At 32.5% G+C, this 18,718-nt stretch overlaps 1 protein-coding gene across 1 annotated transcript; it reads right to left on the bottom strand.

Moving 5' to 3' along the window:
• Window positions 1-9,898: 9,898 nt before the first annotated feature.
• LOC145063791 (uncharacterized) lies at window positions 9,899-10,769 on the bottom strand. The gene is made up of 3 exons (XM_079011372.1): window positions 10,584-10,769; window positions 10,435-10,468; window positions 9,899-10,380 (listed from the first exon to the last, which is right to left on the bottom strand). Exons 1-3 carry the CDS (start codon window positions 10,767-10,769, stop codon window positions 9,899-9,901), a joined length of 702 nt encoding a protein of 233 aa, XP_078867498.1.
• Window positions 10,770-18,718: the final 7,949 nt, after the last annotated feature.

Genomic DNA, 18,718 nt, shown 5'->3' with positions numbered 1-18,718 from the left:
GGACAATGCGAATAGTGTATGGGTTCGAAATAGGATTCAAGTCATGGTTAGGTAATAGGAACATCCAAGTGTTGAAACCACGGTTTAAGTCATGTTTAGGTAATAGGGACATCCACGTAATCAACAAGGATTTTCTCCGTTCTTTATTTGGAGATTGAAAGATGATCATATAGTTGTGAATGGATAATTTTGGAAAATCGATGGAGTTAACAAGGCTTGTGAGTGAGATTTTTGTTGTTGGGTTTGACGACACCGATAAAAACGCACGGTCAGCCTAGAAGAGCATAAGCAAGAAGACATGGAATAGTACATATTAAATTAGATCATATAATATATATTAGTTTAAAGGTAATCTTCAGAAAAGTTCAAATATTTTGGTTTATTGGTAATAAATAATGAAACAGCCCTAAAATTTTGATTAATTAATGAAAAAGCCCCAAAATTTGGATTAATTAACGAAAAATGACGAGATACCGGCTAAATCTGTGAAACCGGCCACGAAGGGTTAATCCGAAGTTTTAGCCGGTAATCTGTCCTTTTTTGTAAACAAAATTTAATTTGAGACTAAATCGTAAACTGGCATAAAATATTGAGACTTTTTCACAGATTTCCCTTGTCTTTATAGTTTCAAAATTTCTTATAATGATCTATATTAAATAAATTTTATATTTTATATTTTTTTCTTATATTTTATACTAACTAATTTTAATATAAAAATAAAAAACATCATAAAAACACCCTACACTAATCTATATTAAATGATTTTTATACCTTTATTTTTTTAATTATTTTCAATAACAAAATAAATAAAAACACCCCACACCCATTTCGAAATAAAACTCTAATCTTACCCATTCCCTATTCAAATGTACTCATGTTGGTGACAATACACATTCTTTGGAAAAAAAAAATGCAACAAAGTGTTTACATATTGGTCTCATAATCGATTTAGTCTTATATCTTTTTTATTCAGTTAAGTCCCAAAGACCGATAATCGTATTCAATTTAAATCTTTTACCCGATCAACAGGTCATTTAATTTTCAAACATTACATTTTTGGCCCCGATTTCCAAATTTATTACAAATTTGGCCTAAAATTTACACTTTTAACCTAGATTTTTAAATTTTAGTACAAATTTAGTCCAAAATTTACCATTTTGGCTCAAATTTTAGAATTTTGTTATAAGTTCATCATAACTTTAGCTTTTTTTTTTACAATCTTTTTTCTCAAAATTTTGTTTTGAATATGTTTTTTCTTTATAAAATCATATTTATACAAAAAAAACATATTTTCACATAAAAATCTTAAAATTTCTATTTTAAAACTTTTTTGTATGTGAAATATCTATTTATAAAAATAGGCATTTATTTAGAACATACATATATACAAATCCGTTTTTATAAAAAAAAAATGTATACACACACGTATTTTACAAAAAAATGTAGACAAACACCTATTTTATTATAAATATATTTGTTTACAAACACATATTTATAAATGTAAACACACACCTATTTTCATAGTCTATATATATATATATATATATATATATATATATATATATATATATATATATATATATATATATATATATATATATATATATATAGAGAGAGAGAGAGAGAGAGATAAGTTATATTGAGAACACGAAAAATGCGTAGACATGAGAACAGTCCATTTTTGTTACTTTTTCAAAATTATATCCTTAAAATGTAAAATGTTAAAATAGGTTATCTCCTTAATTTATGCAATATTAAATTAGGGTATTTGTTATTTATACAATATTAAATTAGGGAACACGATATACTTTTAATTAGACTAATTAGACTGTTAACACGTATCCTAATTAATCGTACCTACTTTCTTCATCTACAAATATCCGCCTTATTTCCTTCGATTCGTCTTCTTCCTTTCAACTCTCATTACTTACAGTACAGTTTCAAGTTTGGGTTTTTTTTATTATCCGATGATTTGCAAGAATCTTTAAGCTGGAATTGGGGGATCCTTCTACATCAGTTTCTTTCACATTACATATCAATTATCTTGTGGTTTTTGTGATTCGATGATATGCAACCAATGTGAGGCTGGAACATTGGGATTCTTCAAGATTACTTGCGTTTTATCGTTAAAGATCGTCGATATAAAAGCTTATGGAGGTTGAATTTAAAGGAGGTTATGCAGTCGGGAATCGAACAAGAGGTAAGTTCCTTTTACGTTCACTGTTAACCTTTTTTTTAATCATATAACTCGATTTTGTATACTTTGTATACAATGTTTTACATGAGTTTGCAATGTATACTTTCGATTTTGTCAAACAGTTCATGGAAGATTTATGACCTATTTTCTCATCTATATGTTCACTGTTAGTTTTTTTAATCATATAAATCGATTTGCAAAAGCTTGAATGATGTTATTGGGATCACCATTTTCTCATCTATATGTTCACTGTTAGTTATCATGTATGATCTTATTGGCCCTAATTTCATGCTTATGTGTTACATGTTAAATTGTTTGCACTACATTTACTCACCATGGATTCCATATAAATGTATGTTCTCTATGTTTTATTCATATGTGTCAATTTGCATTATGTTTATGGGGGTAGTTAACAGTAAGATTAGACTTATACTTTGTTATCATGTATGAACTACAATAGGGCGCATGAAAAGTGAGTGTATTCATAAAAGATACTCACTAATAAAATACAAGAATGATCCCTCAAATCCAATAATGATAGATATCGATGTAGACGCATCTGATTCTATCAGAATTACCCCAATACCAACCATTGCTAAAGCTGGAGTTCTGACTCAAAGGTCAAGATCCAAACCTGTTTCAACTGTCAAACCAATTCAGAAAAAGGTAGTTTTTTTATTATTTTTTGAATTAGTTATCACACTAAAAAGCATATTATTCATTATTTTTTATTATGCCTCAGTATCAATACAAGGTCTACATTCCGGACATAGTGATTCTATTGAAGTGGTTCATGAAAATCGTTCAAAGCATAAATGTGATCCACATTCCAACTCCCATTCACCCGTGCATGGTTATACAAAATCAGGCAGCTAATTAACACTGTCTTTCTTTAAATTGCTAGTCTAATTCATTCATCTTATTTACTGTTGTTTGACTGTTGTATTGTATTTTCCACCCAAAACTACACAGATATTAGAAAAATGTTGTTTACATCTAAAGAGAAACAGCAGCCATCACGTGATGAATTGGATTTTAAAGACCCACACCCAGTTATCAGCCAAAATAAAAGGAAATCCCCTCCACTTGTAACAGCCAAAGTTGTGCAACATCAACAGAAGAAAGCTAAAGCAGATGTGGCCAGCCCTCAAGCAATTAAGACAAAAGTTAAAGTCAAGAAACTAGAGAACAGAAAATCAAAGAGGGGAGTTCATGTGGGTATTCCAACATAACCAAGGCAAATACATATTCGTACGTCACCAAAAATACTATTCTCCACAATGCAGTCTGACTAATGGACATAAGGAATATTTATTATCAATTGGATTTGGTCAACTTTTAAATATAAAAGTAGATGGGTTGGCATCACGAATTGGGTACTATGTGGTCAATAACATTGACCCTGAACGCATGGTATTGAATGTCGATCGGGGTGAGATACCAATCACTAGGAAATTGATAAATGACATGTTGGGTCTCCCTCTGGGAAATATCAATATCAGTTCACTAAAGTTCACACCCACTGAAGACAAAACTGTTGATTTGTGGTCTGCACAGTTCAAGTCAGAAAATGATATTAGGCCCAAAGGCGTACAAAGGGCGATTAAGAGATTAAAATATGTTGGGTTATTGTTTAAAGTTAAAAAATATTGGTTCTTATTTGTAACACCCTTGGACAATCCAAGAGCATGGGCACATGTGATGTATCAATGCTTTCAAGAGTTTCAGAGGATTTAGATTTAAGCAACATAGATTGGTGCTCTTATGTGTTAGAATGTTTGAAAAATACAAAACATGCATGGAATTCTATGAGCGATACATCTTACTATGTTGGCCCTATTGTCCTATTACAACCTAAGTTACTATACTGTTTATACTTATTTATTATTGACTTAGTCACTAATGATTACACTACCACATCGGTAACGACTAATTGACTACTCATTGATCACTAATGATTTACTTATTTTTTTTAACATATAAGCTTATATACCTGGAATATGTTTCATGTGATGCGGTTACGATCGATCGTGGAAGACCTGCTATATGTTTCTAGGATGTGGAAACCATGTGGTTACGTGAGGAGTATGAAATCAGAAATGGTGGAATTGGTTCTGGTGAACTTCAGGATCCTTACATACCATAGGATGACAATGCTGAAAATGTCAACTCGACGAATGGATCAGTTGAGATTAGAAAATTTCTCATCATTTTTTCATATTTATCACATATTACTAATCAATCATAATGTTTTCAGGAATACCTTTCCACCATCAAAAGTATGTTCATCAAGCTAGTTGAGGATAATAATTTGTTGGACTCAAAACTTGTAGAAGCAATCGAAATACATCCTCTTGTTTGTGACTTCTACGAATGGAAAGCCAAGATCAGAATCTTCCATAATGAAGCATCCGCGAAATATGGAGGTGGCAGTTCTACAGATGCAGACAGCATTGGACCTTTATCCCAATGGTGGTCAGACAACGCAGAACAGATTAACAGGTCATGTCAAATGGCTGAACACTTGGTTAAATCGTTCCATAATTCACCCTTTCCAAACTTTAGCATCGGGATGACACAAGAGTTTGCTGATATTATTAGCAATTCACCACTGAAAGATATCATGAAAACTCCAAAAGACCATTGTCCAAGTCCTCTTCCATTATCAATTGTTCCTATTCACAGTGATGATGTTTTTGTCCGCGCAAGAGAGTTAAGGCCAAGAAATAAGCCCCCCTGTACTACGTTCTACGTCCATTGTATGGGCAGTTGATATAACCAAACGTATATCACGTGCTCAGATGGACCTATCTGAATGGGTTTTCTCAACACAAGGTCACCCAAGGTAAATACAAATTTATTCATAACTGATAAAATCAAAATTATTTAAGTTTAACTTTTTATTTTATGCAGTGACGAACTTTTCAGGACTTGTGCTGGTGTAGGTGCTGAATGCTTTCACATGGAAAGCTTTTTCCCCAAATATGAACTTTTTGGACACGTACTAGATTGTTGTAGTCATATGTTAAATTTCGATGAAGATTTGCGTTCCAATTTATCTCCTCGCAGACTATTTGCCACTACCATGTTGAAGGTACAATTTGTCACACCCCGAAACCGAAGGCGGAAACGTTCCGGGTTGGAGGACGTCATACGTAGTATCACAACTAATGTACATAGTAAGCATAGTAAACACAACCATTACATTACATAGAAATATTTACATTTGTTTGAAAACCAAGTGATACAAGTTTTATACATATACATCATATAAACAAAAGGACAAACGAGACATTTACGCGCTCCGTCTTCTCCAAAAGACTGCGGGTTACCTGTCTAATGTAAACCTGAGAATACAAGCAGTTTTAAAATATCAGCATAAAGCTGGTGAGTTCATAAGCATGTTTTGTGAGGAAAAATATGATTAATAAATCTTGTGTAAACATTTCATTTCCTTTGATAAAGAATGCAATAATATCGAAAATCATAAATTCTGAGTCATGAAATACATATGCATATTTCCAAGAAAATCCCATATTTTCTAACATGTTTGTCAATTTCCATAAGAAAAGCCCTGATTATCACCAGTACGATAAGAAAACCATAAGTTAAGATCCTTGGAATACCATCCAGTACGAAAGTAGGTAGTTTTAATACATAAAACTATAGATTAAAGAACTCTGGAATACCCTCTAGTACGAAAGTAGGTAGTCTTATTACATAAATAAGACTATAGAAGAAAGAAAGAAAATCCGAGAATAAAACTAATTAGTTTAATACGTATTGTGAGTCGTATAACCATACTGATTTGACCCGTGACCTCCTTGACGTTCTTCAGGCGTCGAACGATATCCGAAATTTGTCACCCCAGGCGTGCCCGCCTAACTGTAGCTAGCAGTTAAGGTGTGGGATTGTCAGTCCCGAATAAATCTATTCACAAATTCCACGCTCTCCCTCCAGGATACTCTAGTTATACTTCCGGAGAGGATTTACTGGTATCCCGAGGGGTATAATGAAGACGAATCTCACAAGCTAGTATTAAATAATTCACGGTGCACTTGGTCGTTATCGAGTTTCGAAATCGTTTGGAACAAAGTAGAGTATAAATAATTACATACAAAGTAATTATTTAGCATGATACTCTAGATTAAACATGGATAAACTAAATTAAACATAGTTTATATATTGACATTGCATGAAATCTGAATCCGTAAACAAGTAATGAAGATCCTAAATTATTCCCATAATAATTTGATTGGTTTGATAAGTTTCCCACGCTGTATTGAAAACTATGTAATTATATTAAGAAAACATCCCTTATGCTCCGCATATTACAAAAGGGATAAAGATATCTAAAAGTTTGTCAGAAAATCGTATAATTACATCAGTTTTTAAGTTACAAAAACCTTTATGATTTTCTTGTATTCCCCCCCCCCCTGAAAACATGAAAAACTCGGAAAAAGTGTAGGGGTATGAATTCACCAGTCGAGAAATGTGTCGGTTGGATGCTAAGTGTCAGTTCGGGGCTTGAAAACGCGCGGGATTCTTATGTAATATGAAGAGATACATAATTGTATCGAATTAGACTTTGAACTACCAAATAAGTAAGACAATACACTCCCAGACGCGAAAACACTTTATTTCAAGTGTTAGGAGTGATCCGGGTTGCATCTAAGGGTGTGTAGGGCCTAAATATGGAGTTTGCTCTTCAAGAGTAAACTCTTTGAGGATTTTATGGTCTAAAGACCATATCCCCATGAGTTTACGACCGTAAACTCATGGGTGGTGTGTTCTTGGATGCTAAATGGTCTTACAATGCACAAGGGAAGGTTCTAGGGTTTAATAAAAGGCTTAGGAAGTGATCGGGACTTGAATTGACCTTGGAAAGGAGTTTACAGTTTATGAAGGTGTTCTTGGTGAGTTTACTGCCGTAAACACATGAGTTTATGGCCGTAAACTCATGTTTGCCCATGATTCATGTGATTTGGTGGTTGTCGGTTAAGCATGCTAAGTTCTAGACCCAAATCTAAGCCATACAAGGTGTTAGGGGCACTTTTACACCCTTAAATGGTGTTTATGGTCCATGAATGATGTTTTACGGTCCAAGCATGTTCTTGGGCTGTAAAATCATGTTTACTCCTCAAATGGTAAGATTTTGGTGCTCTAAGTCCATTCATGTAAGCCCCTAAGTCATATCTAAGCACTAGAAGTGATTTGGAAGGGTTTTGGGGCTTCAAAACCCTCTTTAAACGAGTTTACAGTTTTGGGAGGGTTCCCAAACACTAAACACATGTTCTTGATGGATTTGGATGGTTTAAACACGAATTTGCATGATAAACAAGCTTAGTAACAGGCTAGGATAGATTACTTACCAATTTGAAGCTTGAAATGGGTGTTTTTGGATCAAACCCAAGTTTTAGAGAGAGTGTAGTGAGACGAAGTGTTTTAAGAGAGTGAAAAAGCTTCAAAATGTGGTCACTCAATCCCTTATATAGGGGTTGAGTTTATGGCCCGGTGGAAATCTACCCGATACCGACATTAAACGGAGCTTTTGGTCGTACCTTATTAATTTGCCGTAATTCGACTTATTTGAAACTAAAAATTTTCCAAAAGAATATTGAGGATATTTTAACGTGTTTCTAATGCTTTCCGACACTTATGAAGAATAAAAGTCACAATTTAATTAACTTAACCCAAAAGTTAACGAAAAATCTTAATATAAATAAATTTTATTAACGAAAATGAAATATTGTGACGGAATAAATTTCGGGTTGTCACACAATTTTAATAAACATTATCAATCATTATCTGTGTCATAATATACTCTTCTACGTTTGCAAATACATGACTGCCACATTTTCACATTACACCTTCAATTTCATCTTCTTATTACACTACTCAGAAACATTATTAACAACATTTGTAATTTCACTACATGTCTTCTTCACAGAGTTTGTATCTCGAAAATACTGTGTTCACAGAGGAAGATTGTCAGAATTTTTTTTATGAAAATTTGAGCCTATCCATTGACGATTTTGATGCAACACTGTGCGATGTGCAACTAGTATGTTTCCTTACCCACTTTTTATAATTGCTTATTGTTTTTAATATTTTATTGGATATTGATGTAACCTTCAGTGAGTGAATTGACAATACCAACACTAAAGTATTTTAAATCATATACTTAATATTTGTTTCGGCTTTTCATGCCAGTCGTTCGTGAATTTCATATTTTCCTTGTCGTACTCGACTTTCAACAACCAACCTTTTGGATCATGGACAACATCAAAAGAGATGCCGAAACCCACAACACATATGGTTTACTACCAGACATCATTGTTAGATACATATACAACTTGAAATTATTATTTTATATAAATCCATTTTTTTAAACATATAATCTTATATCATTTCCAGCATTCACACATGAGTAAATATCTTCGATCTGTTCACCATCCAAATGTTGAAGCCTTTTCACATGCCCCAAGACAAATCCCCGAACTTTCTTGGTCAACAGTAACCAATAGCACTGACTGTGGTATTTTTACTATGAGTCACATGGAGACATTCATGGGTGGAAATATTAGAGATTTGAAAACTGGATTCAAGTCAGAGTCACTTGCACAGGACAAAGAATTATCTAGACTACGGGTCATATATCTTTGCAAAATAATAAATTCTGACTACAACTTGCTTAAGAATTCAATCCTTCATCAGGTAGCGGAATTCCAAAAGCTGAATGCATCTAACCGAAAACAACTACTGAAGGATGCTGCAACCAAGATACATGACAGGGTGATTGAATTTGGTTAAAGAATATTGTGTTTAAAAGTCTTTTTTGTTTACCTTCTGGGATGAATAATATGTTATTTACTTTTTCTTTATTATGTAGATGGCTCAATGCAGCTAACCTGTCACTATATTGCTTTTTGATTATGTACCTCCCTTTAGTCTTCATATCATATGAAAGTGTCTTTTTCTAAATCATAGATGACAGTCTCTTGTGGTTATTGTTAATTGAATCTTATAAGTTATACCTTTTATACCTGGCTTTTATATTACATACCCAAGTTGTTTTGGCATGTTACTCGAAACTGATATCTTGATGTTTTCGACCTTTGACATCACAGGATACATGTGTGGTATGAATTTATATAATTTTATTTAACTACTAACAACCCCACTTATTTCTGTAATAAATCATCAAAAATGACGTGGATACCCAAATAATACATCAATGCACATGTAATATGCGTAGCCTTTTGCCTTTTTAGTTTACTCCACTAAACCATACATAGCTCTTACATTCTCTAAAATCACATACCGAAACAAAACAAACATTACAAGCATCAAACCATATCATCATACATTACAGATGTACATAATCAACACACCCATCACATGTGCAATAAAACCGTGGCAAACATCACCATCAACATAATATCATTAACAGATTGCACCAAAAAATTAAGCGATAAAAAAATAAATCGACAACCAACACAAAATGATGTTATTGAATTTAAAAAAAATCCATAAAAAAATAAATCGAAAAACAAAACAAAATGATGTTATTGAATTTAAAGAAACCCAAATGCAGATGTGCAAACATAAGTCAGTAACTTATTAGTGATAAACTAAAACATCAGTAAACTAACACTTAATTTAACTACAATTGGATTTCTCACGCGCAATTCTCACTTTTCAAGTCCTCCAATTATGATTCACATATAAGTTGCATCCTGTGCATTTGCGTAACCCACTTTTGGAAGATGCAGCTGCCCTCTCTGCTGCACTAACCATCTGTTTCTTAGTCCCACTCCCTTTATTATGTATCACTGGTTGGACATTAACTTCAATGTGCTCCGGAATACTAACCCCAAATAGCCTAAACACAGCTTCATCACTTTCATCCAATGTAATAGTATTATCCGGATCTTGCTCAAACACCTTCCTCATCGTACGTGTTGTCTTCACAAAATCTTCTAATTTGACCTTATCATTCTGAAGACGCTCCAGACAGTACTCCAGGTTACTATATGCTTCGGTTATCAACTTAAAAGTTTCATCCTCCAATTCAGCAAGCCCATTCTTACTAACCAACAAATGGCTAGAAATAATATCCCTTCTCCACCTCCGCATAATATATTGCTCTGGTATCTCCTCAATGTGATTATTCTTCAGAACTGCAAATACATATCAACACAAAAAACCCATTCGCTTGAAGAGTTCGCATGTACATTTTACATCCTTCTCTGGCAACTTCAGTTCCACCTACATCAAAATTTTAATACATACTTTAGACACATTTTAAAATAAAAAATTATTAGTTTATTTTCTTAAAAACATTACTGATGCTTTTACATTCAGTTGAATTTCAGGAACTAACCTTACACTTTGTCTTCACTTGTCTCCTTTTGTCCAAATGTGTAATCATTACTATCCGCCACCCATTAATATTTTCTACACTATTAATTGAACAATTCCATACTCCTTTGTATATCTCCTTTCGAATTTCTGCAAAAACTGTATTTGTATACACTTCTGCTGCATGTTTCTCTAGTCCTGTGCCCATCCCAAATTTATGTCTGGTTCTCTTAGTTTGATTATCAAGACGACGTTGCGTGTTACGTTGTTTTCCAATCGCGTGTCATAGTTCACCATGAAATACAAAAGAAAATTCCCATGATGCGAGTACTTATTAAAGAATGAATTCGCAATTTCAGACCTGGAAGTTGTTTTCATCAGACCATGCATTGGCATTTCCTTAAAATAAGTTGGTATCCATGACGTCCGCATACAATACATGTCTTTAAACCATCGTTTATCTTGCAGATTGTGATCCTTCATCAATGACTTCCACGCTGTTTCAAACTCAATAGTATCCATATATATATATATATATATATATATATATATATATATATATATATATATATATATATATATATATATATTCCATACTAGTTTGTTGAAGCGTTTTTTGAAATCCGTGTTTTTCAAAATATCCCCACTAACCTGATACACAACTATTTTAAACGTCAAATTATACATATATTTTAACATATAAATGTACATTCATCAACAAAATTAGAACCTCATTACATATTCACCATATGTAATTCAATTACCCATACAACATACCTTTGCCTATAGTTTTTTTGTTATATGCCATAAGCAAAGTCTATGCTTTGCATTCGGGAATACAGCCTCAACTGCTTGCAGAATCGCTGGATCCCGGTCTGTTAACACCAATGTTGGTTCTTTTCCATGAGCCTTTAAAAAAGCTTCGAGCAACCAACAATAAGACTCTATTTTCTCATTACTAAGCAGGCCAACACCAACAGTAACATATCTTTTGTGATTATCAATAGCTGTAAAAGGTACAAATACCATTCCATACCTAAATAATAATATTTGTCATTAATAATGAAATCGTACAAACATATTAATCCAAAATACATGTCAACCAAAATAACACGCAACTTTACACTTAATTATTTGTTCGAAAGGTAGCGTCACAAGATATCACATCTCCAAACTCCTTGTAGAATACCTTATCTTTTTCATCAGCCCAGAACATAGCATTTAACACACTATCGACACATTTATACTCAAAGGAATAATCTGGATAATATGTTTTCCTCTCATTCATTTTATTCACCATTAATTATGCATCCTTGTTTCCTATAATGTTACCCAAATTTTTCCTAAAATTTTTGTAACCACTCTCTTCGGGACCAACACACTCATATCCACCTTTTAATGCAGCACAAAGTTTATGAGCCTTTGTTGCACCCACATTTGCCGTTGCTGCATGTATAATAAACTCCTTGTCTGCATAATTTAATTTTCTCGCTTTTTTTGAATGTCTACGCTCTTCTTTGGTATAAAGAGGGTGGTTGTGCAGCTCTTGAAACTCTCTAATTTGAAACTCATTTGTTCCAATACTAACACGTTCAAACTTTATTAATGCTTTACAATCCGTTACAATAAAGTTTGAATTCCTATGTTTCCTTCCACCATTATTTGTATCCATTGTATCCATGCTTCTATGTGGTATTTTCCTAGCGCAATTGTAAACAACATACTTTATCTTTATTATTGATTTGTCATGCCGAAACCTTGTAGTTGTGTTCAACCGAACATCAAACCCCGCATGTTCTGCATATATTCTATACATATTGATTGCATGTGTCTGTGATTCGAATATAACCTGATCATCAGGCATAAATTCTTTCGCGACACTAGGTTTCCACAGCTTATTAGATCCACTAGGTGAATATAAAATACTATTGTTGAAACATTCATTTTCATCAGATTCCGTACTTGATCCAAACTGTTCCAAATAAAATTACATTTATATAGATGATAATTTTTTTAAAAATTAACCATAGTTCATTACCATCACAATCATCAAGACGTTGACCTGATTCATTGTCACTCTCATTTTCATCAGATGTATCCTCGTAGCCACCTTCACTTTCTTGTGTAGAGTTATTTGTTCCTCCACAACAGATATATCAAAATTTTGAGTTTATTACACTACCATTTTTGTTATATTACTTATTACTCATTAACAACCATTGTGGAATACAACTACTGTTATATAAATACATTTAACCATTCCATGCAATAAAAAAGCTGTTTTGTCTAATAAATAGTAGCGACCATTAATGATTGTCTCAACATGTATTTTTCAATGATCAACATACAACTACGAATTAACAACAAATTGAGTTCAAATCAAATAAATTTTATACTGACCCAAAAACATTTATAGATACCCCAGTTCCATCACAACTACATTAAATTAGTTGTGATTATAAACAATCATTCATATATAACCAACATTATAAAGCGTAATTGAATTATAAGTCTACATTTTAAATAAACAGAACTGTTTTGACTAATAAGTAGTTGCGAACATTAATGATTGTCTCATCATATATTCTCCAATCATTCCAACACAACTACGAATAGACACCAATTCAATTCAAATCACATCAGTTGTATTCAATGATGATTGAAACACTAACATTTACATACACCCCAGTTCAATCAAAATAATTGAATATGGATACCCAACCAATACATCAATGCATATATAAATGTTGTTGTTTTATTTAGTATTGATTGAACTAACAGCAATGCACATTCATTAAATCATTTGTGATCACAAACATGTTCAAAAACTGTTTCACCGTAAAACCACATAATTACTTAAATTAAGCATTGTTTCACATATAACAAAGACTATGCAACCTAATGGAATAATAAGTCTAACTTTGAAATAAACAATACTGTTTAGCCTCGTATATTATTCAACGAATTCAATACAACTACGCATAGACACCAATTGAATTCAAATCAAATCATTTGTATTCAATCATGAATAAAACACCAACATTTATATATACACTATTTCCATCACAAATACATTAAATCATTTGTGATTACAAACATATTGAAACACTTAATTCCATAAATTAAGCAACGATTCACATATAACCAAGATTATACAAATTATTGGATTAACAATTCTATATTTGTCACTGGTAAATTATATATGTACATACAACACAATATAATCATAAGTGAATAGGTCTATGTGTTTATCAACCTATTCAGATGTGCGTCAACATAAGACCACACACGTTGGAAAAAAAATAACTCTATATTTGTCACAATTTACTTACCAACGTGCATACACAACATCATAATCATCATTGAATTTAAATATTTTTCGCATTACATTAAATCATTTGTGATTACAAATACATTAAATCATTTGTGATGACAAACATATTGAAACACTTAATTCCATAAATTAAGCTTTGATTCACATATAACCAAGATTATACAAATTATTGGATTAACAAGTCTATATTTGTGACTGGTAAATTATATATGTACATACAACACAATATAATCATAAGTGAATAAGGTCTATGTGTTTATCAACCTATTCAAATGTGCGTCAACATAAGACCACACACGTTGGAAAAATTAACTCTATATTTGTCACAATTTACTTACCAACGTGCATACACAACATCATAATCATCATTGAATTTAAATATTTTTCGCATTACACCCTACATATTCATTATTGATTATACAATTCTAGCATTTAATAACGATACAACATGTAAATCAATCACTACTGCTTTTACAGTTGTTATAAACTTACTTCACGTCTGTATCATTCATCAGTATAAATCAATTCATTCGAATTGAACTGTTCTATTTCGTTTTAGCAGAAACTAACACTTCTTTTTCGTTTCACAATATGATTACAGTCAAATAATAATTTTTGATTCCAGACGACATTCTTCATGACAGCCGAATTCAATAAACTTATCGTAATCTGATTCCAGACGACTACAACAATATTGTTGTACTATTTTGGAAATTTCGATTCCACCTCTAATGTCGGCGATATGGACTTCAACAATCACTAATACGATTTCAATAACTTCTATCCAATTAACGTTCTTCATCGTTCTGGCTTCAATCATGGAAAACGTCTGTTACATGGTTATTTAATACGTTTAGGTTATGTTTATGTTGCCTAATTACTGTTAACATAACTACATACTATCCTATTTTTGACCCTTATGAAACGATTGGTCCACATTTGTTCTCGTGTTTCTCAAGCTTTTCGTGTTCTCAATATAACTTTTCTATATATATATATATATATATATATATATATATATATATATATAAAATATATATATATATATATATATATAAGTGTGTTTGAATAGAAATGCATTTATTATAAAATAGGTGTTTATATATATATATATATATATATATATATATATATATAAATACATTTTTTACAAAAGAAATGTATGCAAACAAATATTTGGGAGCATATAAATATGTTTCTACAAAAGAAATCTATACGTTTACTATGAAATAGGTGGTTATATATATATATATATATATATATATATATATATATATATATATATATATTGCAAAATACATGTTTGTATGTATTTTTTTATAAAAACATATTTGTATATATTTATGTACTTAATAAATACCTATTTTTATAAATAGGTATTTCGTATACGAAAAAGGTTTTTTTAAAGAAAAATTTATATAGAAAATATAAGATTTTTTATGTGAAAATATGTTTTTCTTGTATAAATACGATTTTATAAAGAAAAAACATAATCGAAACAAAATTTTGTTAAAAAAAGTGGTAAAAAAGTTATTGTTATGATGAATTTATGACAAAATTCTAAAATTTTGGCAAAATGGGTAAATTTTGGACAAAATTTGTGATAAAATTTAAAATTTGGGCCAAAAGTCTAAATTTTGGACCAAATTTGTAATAAATTTTGACATCTAGGCCAAAAATGTAATTTTTGAAAGTTGGATGATCTGTTGACCAGGTAAAAGAGTTAAATTGAATACGATTACCAATTTTTGAGGCTTAATTGAATAAAAAAAGATATACAGATTAAATCGATTATGAGGCCAATATGTATGGACTTTATTGTAGTTTTTCAAAAAAAAAAAAACAATTTCATTGGAAAAAAAATTGGATTTTGTTGGATATATATATTTTTTGAGGTTGAATTCTAAAAGTAGACATAAAATCAACCATTTCTACATATAGACAGGCTTTTAGCGAATGTTGGGTCCACGGGCTACACGAAATTCACTTAAGCTTCGAGGAATCGACGTAGCCTTAAAAATAAAAATAAAAGTTTGAAGAAGAAATCCGCAGATGATTATACCTGAAGAACAATTCCAGAGAGCTCCCTTTGCGGGCTCTGCGAAATGACACAAAGGGCGATTGATTCAAAATTTATTGCTCCGTGGAATGTATAGTTGTAGGTATGCGGGCTCCACATAATTGGTAGGTGGAGTTGGTGACAAGCATTTATGAGGTTTTTTGTGTCATATAAAACAATTTTCTTATTTAAAAAAAACTGAGTGTATGGGAGAAAATTTGTTTTATTTTTCAGAAAAATTTAAGTTTCATTATTTTATGTATTGAAGGGTTTCGACAGTTAATTAATGGAATTAACACATACATTAGAATAAATCATAACAACTTAGGTTTATTACTTCCGCCTATTTTTGACCATCGGATATTGTTTGATTTCGTTAAAAATAAGGCACATACGTTCAATAGTAATATATCTTTGTCTTTTCAACACCCGGGGTCGTGGGTATGTCATGAACATTACAGACAAAGCAGATGTTTTTCAACTCGGAAATGTAATGTGAACAATTTCTACATATAGACAAGCTTTTCGCGGATGTGGGCTCCACAGGCTACACAGAGTTCCCTTAAGCTTCGAGGAATCGACGTAGCCTTAAAAATAAAAATAAAAGTCTGAGGAAGAATTCCACAAATGATAATACCTGAAGAACAATTCAACAGAGCTCCCTTTGTGGGATCTGTGGAATGACAGAAATGGCGATTGATTCACAATTTATTGCTCCACGAAATGGGTAGTTGTAGGTCTGCGGGCTCCACGAAAATGGTAGGTGGAGTTGGTGACAAACATTCATGATGCTTTTTTGTGTTATATAAATCAATTTTCTTATTTTAAAAAGAAAAAAAATATGAGTGTATGGGAGAAAATTTGTCTTATTTTTCAGAAAAAAAATATAAGTTTCGTTATTTTATGTACCGGGGGGTTTTGACAGTTAATTAATGGAATTAATACGTATGTTAGAGCAAAGTATAACAACTTAGGTTTATTACTTCATCCTATTTTTGACCATCGGGTATTGTTTGATTTGGTTAAAAATAAGGCACATACGTTCAATAGTAATATATTGTTGTGTTTTCAACACCTGGATCGTGGGTATGTCATGAACATTATAGAAGAAGCAGATGTTTTTCAACTCAGAAATGTAATGTCTGAAACGAAGGAGATAGTGTATTTGTATTTGTGTAACATCTCGATGTTAAGGTAATTTTAATCATGGGATTTATGATTTTATTATGTTGTATTTTGGTCCATAAAGGTGAGAAATGGTAAAAAGGGGGCCCAAAGTGGCTTTTAGTGGAAATTGGGCCGGATGAGTACGCCATGCGTACGTGTGTGTATGCTAAGCGTACTAAGGTGCGCCTTAGTACGTTGGGCGTACACTTCGTACGCGGGGCATACGAGGGTAGCATGCAAACCCTAGTTTTAGGGCCTTGGTTCATATTTATGCAACATTATAGACTCAAACCTTATTCTTATCTAGCCTCTTTTAGAGATTTCTACCCTCAAGCAACCCTAGAGCAAAAGGAAGCCATTTTGTGAGCCTTTAAGAGAGTTTGGAGTGGGTTTTGAAATAAAAAAGAAGGTGGTGTGAAGACCTTGGAGTGAAGTACTTTGTAGATCTAGGATTTCTAGCTTGTTTTCAACCTCAAAAGATATAAAGCTTGCATCTTTTCCACTCCATCATGTAGATCTAGGTTTTTGCTATTTAAAGTTTCTTTTTGGTCCCAAAATAATGATTCTAGAACAAAACATGTTCTTGACCCATTAAGTCGTCCGTTCATACCTTTGGAAGGGTCTTGAGTCATAAAAATGGGTTCCAAATGGTTAGTTTTGCTTCATGTCATGTAGAAGGTCTTAATGGATTAAGACCTTAAGTTTAGCACTTATTGGACATGCTAAGTCATAAAGTTGGAGAGTTTATGTCTCCTAAGGGTATTTTAGTCATAGATCTGCAATATGGACGTAAGAGCTTTAGCCATTAAGCTCTTAATGGAAGTTTTGGATTTTTGGGAGTACGCCCTACGTACTTCGGTGTATGCCCTGCATACTCACTCTAATTCGATTCAGCTGATTTGACTCGGTTGGGTTGACTCGGCTGAGTTAACTCAGTTGACTTAGTTGGTTTGACCAGTTTGACTTTGATTTTGACCAAGTTTGACCTCAATGGTATTTTGGGATTTTGATTGAGATTGGTCATTTGGTTGGAATAGGAGGCGGGTAAAGCTGAGATTCGGAGTCGAGATCTCATCAGCTTTTGTTCAGTTTGCGAGGTGAGTTTTTCGTCACTGTAATTGTGGGTCGAAGGCACCAAGGTCGGCCCATTGGTTTGATAACCTGATATTCACTGAGATGCTAAGTATGGAATATATATGTATGTTTATGCTAGTTATTGATATGCTAGTTTGGTAGATCGGTAGGACTACCTGTAATTCTTTATGCATGACTATCTGATTATATGTTTATGATATGTTATATGTTGACATATTGGGTTAGGTTGAGGTTGTACTACTCCGTGCTATACCCAACAAACCCTGGAGTATTCCAGATATGAGTTGAGGGCCGAGTAGGGTATGCCAGAATCATACAAAGGACTCATGAGCATTCCATATACGAGCTGAGGACTGGGAGGCATGCCAGACTCGTACTGAGGGCTTGATGGTATTTCAGTATGATGGCTGAGTTGGTCAGGGAGCAAGCCAGGCATAATTTATGGGCCCGAGGGCAAGCTAGACTTATGTTGTGGGCTCAGGGCTAATCCAATATTTTAGTT

This window comes from Lactuca serriola, chromosome 7, assembly GCF_051521515.1.
Source record: "Lactuca serriola cultivar US96UC23 chromosome 7, Lser_US96UC23_V15, whole genome shotgun sequence".
Classification (NCBI taxonomy): Eukaryota; Viridiplantae; Streptophyta; class Magnoliopsida; order Asterales; family Asteraceae; genus Lactuca; species Lactuca serriola.
Note: the sequence above shows the minus strand (reverse complement) of the source record. Positions and strands in the feature narration are given on the sequence as shown.